At 41.9% G+C, this 12,974-nt stretch overlaps 1 protein-coding gene across 1 annotated transcript in view; it reads left to right on the plus strand.

The window, feature by feature from the left end:
- NELL1 (neural EGFL like 1) overlaps nucleotides 1–12,974 on the plus strand; it is a 1,213,537-nt gene that overhangs the window by 434,636 nt on the left and 765,927 nt on the right. The window contains exon 7 of the mRNA XM_077453437.1: nucleotides 9,405–9,487. Within this exon, the coding sequence (XP_077309563.1) occupies nucleotides 9,405–9,487 (83 nt within the window). The remainder of the gene's footprint in view (nucleotides 1–9,404; nucleotides 9,488–12,974) is intronic.

The raw sequence follows: 12,974 nt of genomic DNA on the forward strand, positions 1-12,974 counted from the left end.
AGGGATGAGCTACATGCTTAGTTTGGGGGTGTGCTATGTGCATAGTGCAGAGTTCAGGCTTGTGCTGCATACAGAGTGCAGAGTTTAGGGGTGCGCTACACATAGAGTGCAGAGTTCCGGGGTGCACTGCACACAGAGAGCAGAGTTCAGCCTTCTTCCACAGCTGCTTATCTCTGCATCCCCCATCCACATCTCACTGTCACCCCTCTTCAGCTTTGACCTCTACATGCAACTCCCCCTCCATTTCACCCATCTCTCCCCCCCTCCCCCCCCCTTAAAAGCTCCACCATCTTCCACATACCTTACTCTTTGTTGCTTGCTGTATTAAGCTGAAGCACCCAGCCTTCTATAGTACTGTACCCCCCAGCACACTGTAGGTGGCTCCAACTCTCTCACTTGCAGGCAGCGCTGTCTCCTGGCCTAGGCCTAGGGCAGCACTTTGCAGGGGGGCAGAACAGAAAGAGTCCCCACTGGCTTGCGCTACACTGTTAGTGTAGCGCCAGTTGTATGGGGCGGACTGGGCTGAGAGACAAATTTGTCTAGCGCCCCCATAAAGCGGCCGCACTGCTTCCCCAACTGTGGGGGGGCTGGCATTTCGCAACTGTGGGGGGGGGGGGGGGCGCCGGATTCCAATTTTGACTGTCTCATCATCCTGGACCACAAACCTTCCTCACTGTGCTATATGTTTTCTGCTGCACCATTGGCATGGTTATATCTTCTTAGTCCTCTCCATAAACTTTTTTAGAAATTTGTGCTTAAAGTAGAACTAGAGGCTAAATACACTACTGCTTTCAGGGAGATCACCTATTGGGGATGTCGGCATCCGCAATGCACCCGGGGCACCTTCATTTCCCTTGTTCCCATCCTGCTGCTCTCTCAGTGGGAGCAGCTCGGGAAATCAGATCTGTGGGAGCCGTTGGGAGACAAACTGTTACGTACCTGGTCGGAGTCCGAAGTGACAAGGTCAGCCTTCCTTGTCTCTCCAACCTGGGTCCCGCTGAGGATGGAGACAGAAGGACCCAAGGGAAAGGAGGAAGACGAGTGCCTGCAAATGGATCCCTGGAAGCTTGAGACAGATGATGCGACTTTGGGAATGCAGGAAGTCGCAGCCAGTTGCAGGAGCAGATTTGCAGAAACACGGCAGGCAGCTTGGAGCCAAACAGGAGACAGGAACAGCCGGGTCTGGAAGCAGGAGGGCAGCGAGGTACCAAATCATCAGACAGGAGCAGGGTCAAATAGGAGGCCAGAATCAAGAACCAGTAATCAGACATGTGGGAGAGGCCAGAAGCAAGGTCAAGGAAAGCCAGGGGTTCAGCAACGGGTATCAATCAGGCAAAAGCAGGAATCACAGGGTACGGGCACAGGAACAGCTGAAGATCAGTCAGCATCTGTTACAAGTCAGTGCGCCCCTTAAATAGGCCATCTGGCACCAAAGGGGCGCGCAGGCTCACTCCTGCGGATGCGCGCACTCCTTTGAGCGCACTCCTTTGCGCACGCGCATTGGTGCGTGTGTGATCCGTAAGGTCCCTTGCGTGTGACCCGTAAGGTCCCTCGCGTGCGCGAGTGCGCCTGGAGCACAGCAACAGTTCTCTTACACAAACTATCATGGGTAAACATGGAAGCCAGACTTCTGTGTTTACAAGTGATAGTGGTGAGCAGGAAGCAGAGGGCCTGTACCAGAGGTGGTGTAACTGAATTCCACCAAGTTCCAGCTAAAAAAAGCCCTGGGGGTGGCTTAACAGTGGTGCTTACCCCTAATGCAGATGGGCAGGCACTATAGCTTCTGTGCTCTTCACCTATAGCAGCCCCCCTTCCCATAAGGCAAGCAGGCCTACCGGTACTTGGTTGTCCCCAGGACTTATGCTCAAAGCTATAGTGCCTGGCCACCGCGCCAGGGCAGGCACAATCTGAGCAAAGCAAACAGGTACTTGCGGTTGGCAGACAGGCAGAGTGGTTCAATGACAGTCCTGGTGCAAGGCAGGCAGGGTTCAGAGAGTAGTTGATATCCGATGTGAGGTCATCAACAAGGAAATCCAAACTGCAGAGCAGGACAGACAAACAGGCAACACACGTGTAACAAACGCAATATCACAAGCATGACAGTGCAGGCTTGGCTAGCTTAGATCAGGTTTGGTCTCTTATTTATTTTTATTTTTTTTAAATGGAATAGTAGAAAAGCCAGAGACTGCTTACATGTCACAAAAGACGTTCAGAGCCCAATCCCCATGTTGCCCCAATGGACTGCTAGAGACAAAGACACAAAGATTGCTCACGTGTTAAAACATCAAAATAGAGAAAGGAGCGCCAAACCAAATAATGAAAGAGTCCAAGTTGTTTTTAATTGTTCATAATATGATCACATAAAACATCCAATGCATTTCGAGGCTCAATACACCCCCACTCCCCCCTTGCATGAGGGCTATAAAATATGAAAAATGTAACCAGTTCGAGCCCGCCCTATAGCCAACAGACGGCTACAGACTGGACGCTAACTGCCGGGAGGGCGTCCCTGGACGTCCTCCTGTTTACTTCCCCAATGCGCGCCGCCGCGGGCGCGCATCAGGGAAGTTCTGTGTTGGCCGTGTCCCTCGGACACAGCCAATCACAGATCGTGCTAAATGGCCAATCACAGCGGCCATTTAGCACTCGATCGGCCTGTCCAATGAGCGGTGTAAACATATGAGATCATCTCTCATCGCCAGCTCCCCTCCTCACACAGAGACAGCGTGTGAGGAGGGAGAGCTTCCATGCTGAAGCTGCAGCGCAGTGACTATGAGTACACACACACACACACATACACAGTAAAACACACACACACAGTAAAACACACACACATGCCCACCTGTCCCCAGTTGCACCTATCAGTGCCATCTGTTCCCTGTGCCACCTATCAGTGCCATCTGTCCCCAGTGCGATCTGTCCCCAGTGCCACCTGTCAGTGCCATCTGTCCCCAGTGCCACCTGTCAGTGCCATCTGTCCCCAGTGCCACCTGTCTGTGCCATGTGTCCCCAGTGCCACCTGTCCGTGCCATGTGTCCCCAGTGCCACCTATCAATGCCACCTGTCCCCAGTGCCATCTAACAGTGTCATCTGTCCCCAGTACCACCTGTCCCCAGTGCCACCTATCCGTGCCACCTGTCCCCAGTGCCACCTGTCCCCAGTGCCACCCGTGCCTAGTGCCACGTGTCCCCAGTGCCACCTGTCCCTAATGCCATGTGTCCCCAGTGCCACCTGTCAGTGTCACGTGTCATCAGTGCCACCTGTCAGTGTCATGTGTCATCAGTGCCATGTATTGGTGTCATCTGTCATCAGTGTCACGTGTCTTCAGTGCCACGTATTGGTGCCATCTGTCATCAGTGTCAGGTGTCATCAGTGCCACGTATTGGTGCCATCTGTCATCAGTGTCAGGTGTCATCAGTGCCACGTATTAGTGCCATCTGTCATCAGTGTCACATCAGTGTCACGTGCCATCTGTGCCACGTATCAGTGCCATCTGCCATCAGTGTCACATCAGTGTCACGTGTCATTGTCCTGGTGCTCCAGGGCCTTCAAAAGTGTAATAGGTAGTCAACAAGTTAGATGTGTAATTTATGCTCCTAGAACACGTGAAGGCGCTCCCTGTATGTTGGGTCTCTCTAAGTGGCCAGGCTGTGAAAAAGTCCCACACATGTGATATTGTAATACTCAGGAGGAGTAGCAAAATGTATTTTGGGTTATTTTTTGTGGTATACACATGCCACGTGAGATAAATAACCTATTACAATGACAATTTTGTGGGGGGGAAAAATAAAAAAACAAAAAATCTTAATTTTGCAAAGAATTGTGGGAAAAAATGACAACCCCAAAAAGCTCACTATGCCTCTTACTAAATACCTTGGAATGTCTACTTTCCAAAAAGGGGTCCTTTGGGGGGTATTTGTACTTTCCTGACTTGTTCGGGTCACAAGAAATGAGATCGGCCACCAGTACATCAGGTGTGATCAATATTGTATGATTCGCACCACAGCTTGTAGACTCTCTAACTTTCACAAAGACCAAATAATATCCACTAATTTGGGTTATTTTTACCAAAGATATGTAGCAGTATAAATTGTGGCCAAAATGTATGAAGAAAAATTAATAATTTGCATAATTTTATCACAGAAACAAAGAAAAATTCTTTTTTTTTTTCTAATTTTTGGTCTTTTTTCATTTATAGCGCAAAAAATAAAAAACCCAGAGGTGATCAAATACCACCAAAAGAAAGCTCTATTTGTGGGAAAAAAAGGACAAAAAATTAATTTGGGTACAGTGCTGCATGACTGAGTAATTGTCATTCAAAGTGTGAGAGCACCGAAAGCTGAAAATTGGTCTGGGCAGGAGGGGGGTTTAAGTGCCCAGTAGGCAAGTGGTACGAGCTTATAATCATTTGTGCATAAATATAACACCAATTATTATGCAAAAAACATATTAGAATGAAATTATCACATATCACACCTCGCTAGTGTGTGTTTAATAAAATCTCTGTAGCAGGATGAACAATATATATTAATGTATTCAGCACATTTGAAAGGTAGTTTTTAAGCATAGCAACTTCTTTCAGTTATTTATTTATTTTTACCTTTTTAAATAGGTTATTATGTGATTTTTTTTTGTTACATTATTATGTAATAATTTCATTCAAATTTTTTTGCATGATTGTCCATATATATATATATATATATATATATATAGAGAGAGAGAGAGAGAGAGAGAGAGAGAGAGAGAGAGAGAGAGAGAGAGAGAGAGAGAGAGAGAGAGAGAGAGAGAGAGAGAGAGAGAGAAAGAGAGAGAGAGAGAGCCCGGAGCGCAACAACAGTTCTCTTACACAAGCCAGACTTCTGTGTTTACAAGTGATAGTGGTGAGGAGGAAGCAGAGGGCCTGTACCAGAGGTGGTGGAACTGAATTCCACCAAGTTCCAGCTGAAAATAAGCCCTGGGGATGACTTAACAGTGGTGTCCCGCTTACCCCTAATGCAGGTGAGCAGGCACTATAGCTTTTGTGTTCTTCAGCTATAGCAGCCCCCTTTCCCATAAGGCAAGCAGGCCTACTGGTACTCGGTTACCCCCAGAACTTATACTCAAAGCTATAGTGCCTGGCCACCACGCCAGGGCAGGAGCGAACTGAGCAAAGCAAACAGGTACTTGCGGTTGGCAGACAGGCAGAGGGGTTCAGTGACAATCCTGGTACAAGGCAGGCAGGGTTCAGAGAGTAGTCCCTATCCAATGTGAGGTCATCAACAATATATATATATATATATATATATATATATATATATATATATATATAGAGAGAGAGAGAGAGAGAGAGAGAGAGAGAGAGAGAGAGAGAGAGAGAGAGAGAGAGAGAGAGAGAGAGAGAGAGAGAGAGAGAGAGCCCGGAGCGCAACAACAGTTCTCTTACACAAACTATTACTGGTAAACAAGCCAGACTTCTGTGTTTACAAGTGATAGTGGTGAGGAGGAAGCAGAGGGCCTGTACCAGAGGTGGTGGAACTGAATTCCACCAAGTTCCAGCTGAAAATAAGCCCTGGGGATGACTTAACAGTGGTGTCCCGCTTACCCCTAATGCAGGTGAGCAGGCACTATAGCTTTTGTGTTCTTCAGCTATAGCAGCCCCCTTTCCCATAAGGCAAGCAGGCCTACCGGTACTCGGTTACCCCCAGAACTTATACTCAAAGCTATAGTGCCTGGCCACCACGCCAGGGCAGGCGCGAACTGAGCAAAGCAAACAGGTACTTGCGGTTGGCAGACAGGCAGAGGGGTTCAGTGACAATCCTGGTACAAGGCAGGCAGGGTTCAGAGATTAGTCCCTATCCATTGTGAGGTCATCAACAATATATATATATATATATATAGAGAGAGAGAAAGAGAGAGAGAGAGCCTGGAGCGCAACAACAGTTCTCTTACACAAACTATCACTGGTAAACAAGCCAGACTTCTGTGTTTACCAGTGATAGTGGTGAGCAGGAAGCAGAGGGCCTGTACCAGAGGTGGTGGAACTGAATTCCACCAAGTTCCAGCTGAAAATAAGCTCTGGGGATGACTTAACAGTGGTGTCCCGCTTACCCCTAATGCAGGTGGCCAGGCACTATAGCTTCTGTGTTCTTCAGCTATAGCAGCCCCCTTTCCCATAAGGCAAGCAGGCCTACCGGTACTCGGTTGCCCCCAGGACTTATACTCCAAGCTATAGTGCCTGGCCACCACACCAGGGCAGGCACAATCTGAGCAAAGCAAACAGGTACTTGCGGTTGGCAGACAGGCAGAGGGGTTCAGTGACAGTCCTGGTGCAAGGCAGGCAGGGTTCAGAGATTAGTCGATATCCGATGTGAGGTCATCAACAGGGAAATCCAAACTGCAGAGCAGGACAGACAAACAGGCAGCACACGTGTAACACACGTGTAACAAACGCAATATCACAAGCATGACAGTGCAGGCTTGGCTGGCTTAGATCAGGTTTGATCTCTTATTTATTTATTTATTTTTTAAACGGAATAGTAGAAAAGCCAGAGACTGCTTACATTTCACAAAAGACGTTCAGAGCCCATTTTTTTAACGGAATAGTATAAGAAATCAATTTCAAACCTTAGAACTTGCATCTTTAAGAACAAGACACCAATGGCAGCTTTCTGTATTGTTTTCTCTAACTTGCTACATTTTATATATACTTATAGTACATAAGCTTTTTGAATCATGTTTATTTTAATTTCAGAAACAGATAATAATGTTATAGTCAATTCTTAATCAGATTTACATTGAAGAGGTTTTTTTTTTTTCAAGTATTATTTATTGTAGGCACTGCAATATGTAAATAACACATCTTCATTTTCAGGTTAATATCACTTAAAATAAATTAAATTAAAACATCAATTAATTAAATAAAAAAATAAAAATTTAATAGTATAGGAAATCCATTTCGAACCTTAGAACTTGCATCTTTAAGAACAAGAGACCAATGGCAGCTTTCTTTGTTGTTTGCTTTTCTCTACATTTTATAATATATATATATATATATATATATATATATATATATATATATATATATATATATATATATATATAATATGCAATATATAAGTAACACACCTTCATTTTCAGGTTAATAGCACTTAAAATAAAATAAATTATAGCATCAATTAATTCAAATAATAAAAAATAAAAAAATGGAATAGTATAGGAAATCCCTTTCAAACCTTAGAACTTGCATCTTTAAGAACAAGACACCAATGGCAGCTTTCTGTGTTGTTTTCTCTAACTTGCTACATTTTATATATACCGTACTTATAGTACATAAGCTTTTTGAAACATGTTTAGTTTAATTTCAGAAACAGATAATAATGTTATAGTCAGTTCCTAATCAGATTTACATTGAACAGGTATTTTTCTTCAAGTATTATTTATTGTAGGCACTGCAATATGTAAGTAACACATCTTCATTTTCAGGTTAATAGCACTTAAAATAAACTAAATTAAAACATCAAGTAATTAAATAAAAAAAAAATAATTGAATAGTATAGGAAATCCATTTCGAACCTTAGAACTTGCATCTTTAAGAACAAGACACCAATGGCAGCTTTCTGTGTTGTTTGCATTTCTCTACATTTTATTATATATATATATATATATATATATATATATATATATATATATATATATAGAGAGAGAGAGAGAGAGAGAGAGAGAGAGAGAGAGAGAGAGAGAGAGAGAGAGAGAGAGAGAGAGAGAGAGAGAGAGAGCCCGGAGCGCAACAACAGTTCTCTTACACAAACTATCACTGGTAAACAAGCCAGACTTCTGTGTTTACAAGTGATAGTGGTGAGGAGGAAGCAGAGGGCCTGTACCAGAGGTGGTGGAACTGAATTCCACCAAGTTCCAGCTGAAAATAAGCCCTGGGGATGACTTAACAGTGGTGTCCCGCTTACCCCTAATGCAGGTGAGCAGGCACTATAGCTTTTGTGTTCTTCAGCTATAGCAGCCCCCTTTCCCATAAGGCAAGCAGGCCTACTGGTACTCGGTTACCCCCAGAACTTATACTCAAAGCTATAGTGCCTGGCATGTAACACGCCTTTCATTTTCAGGTTAATAGCATTTAAAACCAAATAAATTATAGCATCAATTAATTCAATAAAAAAAAAAAAATATGGAATAGTATAGGAAATCCATTTCAAACCTTTGAACTTGCATCTTTAAGAACAAGACACAAATGGCAGCTTTCTATATTGTTTGCTTTTCTCTACATTTTATAATATATATATATAATTGAATATTATATATATATATATATATATATATATATATATATATATATATATATATATAATTGAAGGTGTGTTACTTATATATTGCATATTATATATATATATATATACCGTATATATATATATATATATATATATATATATATATATATATATATATATATATATATTTATTTATTATGCAATATATAAGTAACATGCATTCAATTTCGGATTAATATCACTTAAAATAAACTAAATTAAAACATCAATTAATGAAATAAAAAATAATAAATGGAATAGTATAGGAAATCCCTTTCAAACCTTAGAACTTGCACCTTTAAGAACAAGACACCAATGGCAGCTTTCTATGTTGTTTTCTCTAACTTGCTACATTTTATATATACTTACAGTAAATAAGCTTTTTGAATCATGTTTAATTTAATTTCAGAAACAGATAATAATGTTATAGTCAGTTCTTAATCAGATTAACATTGAACAGGTATTTTTTTGAAGTATTATTTATTGTAGGCACTGCAATATGTAAGTAACACATCTTCATTTTAAGGTTAATAGCACTTAAAATAAACAAAATTAAAACCTCAATTAATTAAATATACATTTTTTATTTTTTTTGGAATAGTATAGGAAATCCCTTTCAAACCTTAGAACTTGCATTTTTAAGAACAAGACACCAATGGCAGCTTTCTGTGTTTGTTTGCTTTTCTCTACATTTTATATATACTTACATAAGCTTTTTGAATCCTCTTTAGTTTAATTTCAGAAACAGATTTACGCTGAGCGCTTTATATGCAATAATGTAAATAAGACACCTTTGTTTTGAGGTTAATAGCGCTTAATTTATGGATATTTAGCAGTTGAAGTGCTGTGAAAATGATTATGAAGTGGTGTAAACATCTGCAGGCGGTATTACAATGTATCTTCTGTAGTCCCAAGCAGGCTGTTGATTGGCTGTTGAAAGTGTTTGTTTTTACATTGAGCCTATAATGGAATTGTACAAATGGAGCCAATTCTGTAATGTTATGGATTGTATGATTACAATGTTTATTCCCCAATATCCACGCTGCGAGATGATGGGCGGTTGCGCCCGGTTCTTACGTTCTTTCCTTTTTGTCTTCTCTTATCGAGCCTGCCCGACCTGCAGCGACTTCCTCAGCCTCGTCCAGGGGATTATGGATCTTCAGGAGCTGCTGGCAAAACTCACAGCTAAAGTAAGTCTTAATGATTTGCATCAGTGGAGGGATATGTGCGGAAGAGCGGGGCTCGATAAATCGTGGGGGAACGCTGACAGGTGAAAAGTTGATGAAAAGTTTTTGTCTGAAAAGCTCTTTTCGGAAAAGTGTCCTTCCAACAAAAAATCTGAGAGAAAACACAAAGAGATTTATGGAGATGTCATCTCAACTCAAAGTGTGTGTTTTTTTTATTTTTTATTTCTCCTTAATTTTAACTTGTGATATTGCCGGTAACACACTTCCTGTCCTACGGTGACAACACTCACCATGCTGTATCTGTGGAGGATCCGTGTTGTCACCCTTGGTCAGGAGGTGTGACATCACCTCGGTCTAGGCAAAGTCACTGAATTGGAAGTCAAGGGTGGCTTTTTTTAGAGGGTGTTCTGGAGGAAAAAAATGATACTTTTGCTGAAATTACAGGAGTGGCACCCGGTGTGTGGTCTTCTGCTGCTGTAGCTCATCTGCTTCAAGGTTGGATGTGTTGTGCATTCAGAGATGGTATTCTGCATACCTTGGGTGTAACGAGTGGTTATTTGAGTTACTGTTGCCTTTCTATCATCTGGAACCATTCTCCTCTGACCTCTGACATCAACAAGGCATTTTCCTCCACAACTGCTGCTCACTGGATATTTTTTCTTTTGCCCACCATTCTCTGTAATCCCAAGAGATGGTTGTGTGTGAAAATCCCAGAAATGCTCAGACCGGCCCATCTGCCACAAACAACCATGCCACGTTCAAAGTCACTTAAATCCCCTTTCTTCCCCATTCTGATGCTCGGTTTGAACTTTAGCAGGTCATCTTCACCACGTGCCTAAATGCATTGAGTTGCTGCCATGTGGTTGGCTGATTAGCTATTTGTGTTTCCTAACAATTGAACAGGTGTACCTAATAAAGTGGCCTGTGAGTGTATGTTCTGTACAAATAGGAAAACATTTATTGTTCTCAGGCTATTTCCTCTACAGATCGAATGTCATTCATTCATGGTTTTGAATTGACGATCATAACATTTTTGCCACTAGATGGTGCCAAAGATCAAGGACTTTTTTTTAAATTTTCTGTGATCATCAGCTCGATCTAGTGCCCATAATGCACTATTTTCCCAAGCCACTCTTTCTTTTTTTGTTCTGTGCAAATGGGGTAAAATTGATTGTTTTCAGACTGTTTCCTTTACAAGTTGAATGTCATTAGTTCATTAACAAAAAATTGAGTGGTTTGGGAAAAGACCTCCTTATGGCCACTAGATAGAGCTGGGAATAATAGCATTTTGCCAATAGATGGAGCCAAAGATCAAAAAAAAATATATATATATTTTCTGTGATCATCAGCTCTCTCTAGTGGCCATAACATGCTATTTTCCCAAACCACTGTTTTTTGTATCTTTGTTCTGTGCAAATGGGACAACATTGAATCATCTCAGACTGTCTCAGGTTGAATGTCATTTGTGCATAACAAAATGTATGTGGAGTAGTTCAGAAAATACCTAATTATGCCCACTAGATGGAGCTGAGGACCATAGAATTATGGCCACTAGATGGAGCTGAGGACCATAGAATTATGGCCACTAGATGGAGCTGGAGATCATAATATTTTTGCCACTAGATGGAGTCAAGGATAAAGGAAATCAATGTTTATTCTCTGTGATCAGCCCCATCTAATGGCCATAGTGTGCTATGTTCGAAAGCCACTAATTTTTGTATCTTTGTTCTGTGCAAATGGGGCAAAAACAGAATGTTTCTCAGATTGTTTCCTACAGGTTGAATGTCATTTGTTCATAAAAAATAGAGTGGCTCAGGAAAATGTTTAATTATAGCCACTAGATGGAGACCAGGATCATAGAATTATGGCCACTAGATGGAGCTCAGGATCATAGAATTATGGCAACTGGATGGAGTTGAGGATCATAACATTATGGACACTAGATGGGCCTGAGGACCATATAATTATGGCCACTAGATGGAGCTAAGGATCATAGCATTATGGCCACTATATGGGGTTTAGTGTCATAACCTTATGGCCACTAGATGGAGATGAGAATCATAGAATTTATGACCACTAGATGGCGTTGTGGTTCATAACATTATGGCCACTAGATGGGGCTGAGAATCATAGAATTATGGCCAATAGATGGAGCTGAGGATCATAGAATTATGGCCACTAGATGGAGCTGAGGATCACAGAATTATGACCACTAGATGGTGTTAAGGTTCATAACATTATGGCCACTAGATGGAGCTGGGAATCATAGGAAATAGGTATTTTTTTCTGTGATTATCAGCTCCATCTGCTGGCCATACCATGCTATTTCCCAACATTACTCATTTTTGTATCTTTGTTCTGTGTAAATGGGGCAGAATTGATTGTTCTCAGACTGTTTCCTCTACAGGTTGAATGTTAAAAAAAAAGTGGTATGGGAAAATACCTCATTATGGGCACTAGATGGAGCTGAGGATCTCAGAATTATGGCCATTAGATAGAGCTGAGGGTCATAACATTATGGCCACTAGATATAGCAGAGAATCATAGCATTATGATCTAATATTAGATGGAACTGAGGATTCTACCATTCTGGCAACTAGATGGAGCTGAGAATCATAGGAAGTAGGTAATGGGAAATAGGTATTTAATCAGCTCCATCCAGTGGCCATAACACGCTATTTTCCAAAGCCACTTATTTATGCATTTTTGTTCTGTGCAATTGATGCAACATTTACTGTTTGTTCATAAAAAAAGTGGCTTGTGAAAAGACCTTATTATGGCCACTAGATGGAGTTAAGGTTTAGAGAATAATGGCACTAGAAAGAGCTGAGGGTCATAACATTATGGCCACTAGATGGAGCTGAGGGTCATAACATTATGGCCACTAGATGGAGCTGTGGAACATATCATTATGGCCACTAGATGGAGCTGAGGATCATAACATTATGGCCACTAGATGGAGATGAGGATCATAACATTATGGCCACTAGATGGAGCTGTGGAACATAACATTATGGCCACTAGATGGCGATGAAGATCATATCATTATGGCCACTAGCTGTAGCTGAGGATCATACCATTATGGCCATTAGCTGGAGCTGGGGTCCATAGCATTATGGCCTAACATTGGATGGAGCTGAGGATCATAGCATTATGGCCACCAGATGGAGCTGAGAACCATAGGAAATATATATTTGTTTCCTGTGATTATCAGCGTCACCTTGTGGCCACAAAGTGATATTTTCCCAAAGCGCTTTCTTTTTTTGTATATAAGATAAACATTCGACTTTCAGAGGAATTAGAAGAACGTTCAATTTTGCCCTATTTCCCCTCATTTGCAGTTTAGCTGGACAAATGGCTATGCAATCATTTTATAAATACACCCCATTGGGTCTCAGTGCAAGAAGTTTGCGTGTATTTCATATCCATCATCCAGCCTTGGGGCCCCCGAAACTCTCCTGGCATGTCCTCCTCTTTCCTGACACATTTT

Source organism: Lithobates pipiens, unplaced genomic scaffold, assembly GCF_037356315.1.
Source record: "Lithobates pipiens isolate NorthernLeopardFrog02 unplaced genomic scaffold, aLitPip1_a1.2 Scaffold_24, whole genome shotgun sequence".
Lineage (NCBI taxonomy): Eukaryota > Metazoa > Chordata > Amphibia > Anura > Ranidae > Lithobates > Lithobates pipiens.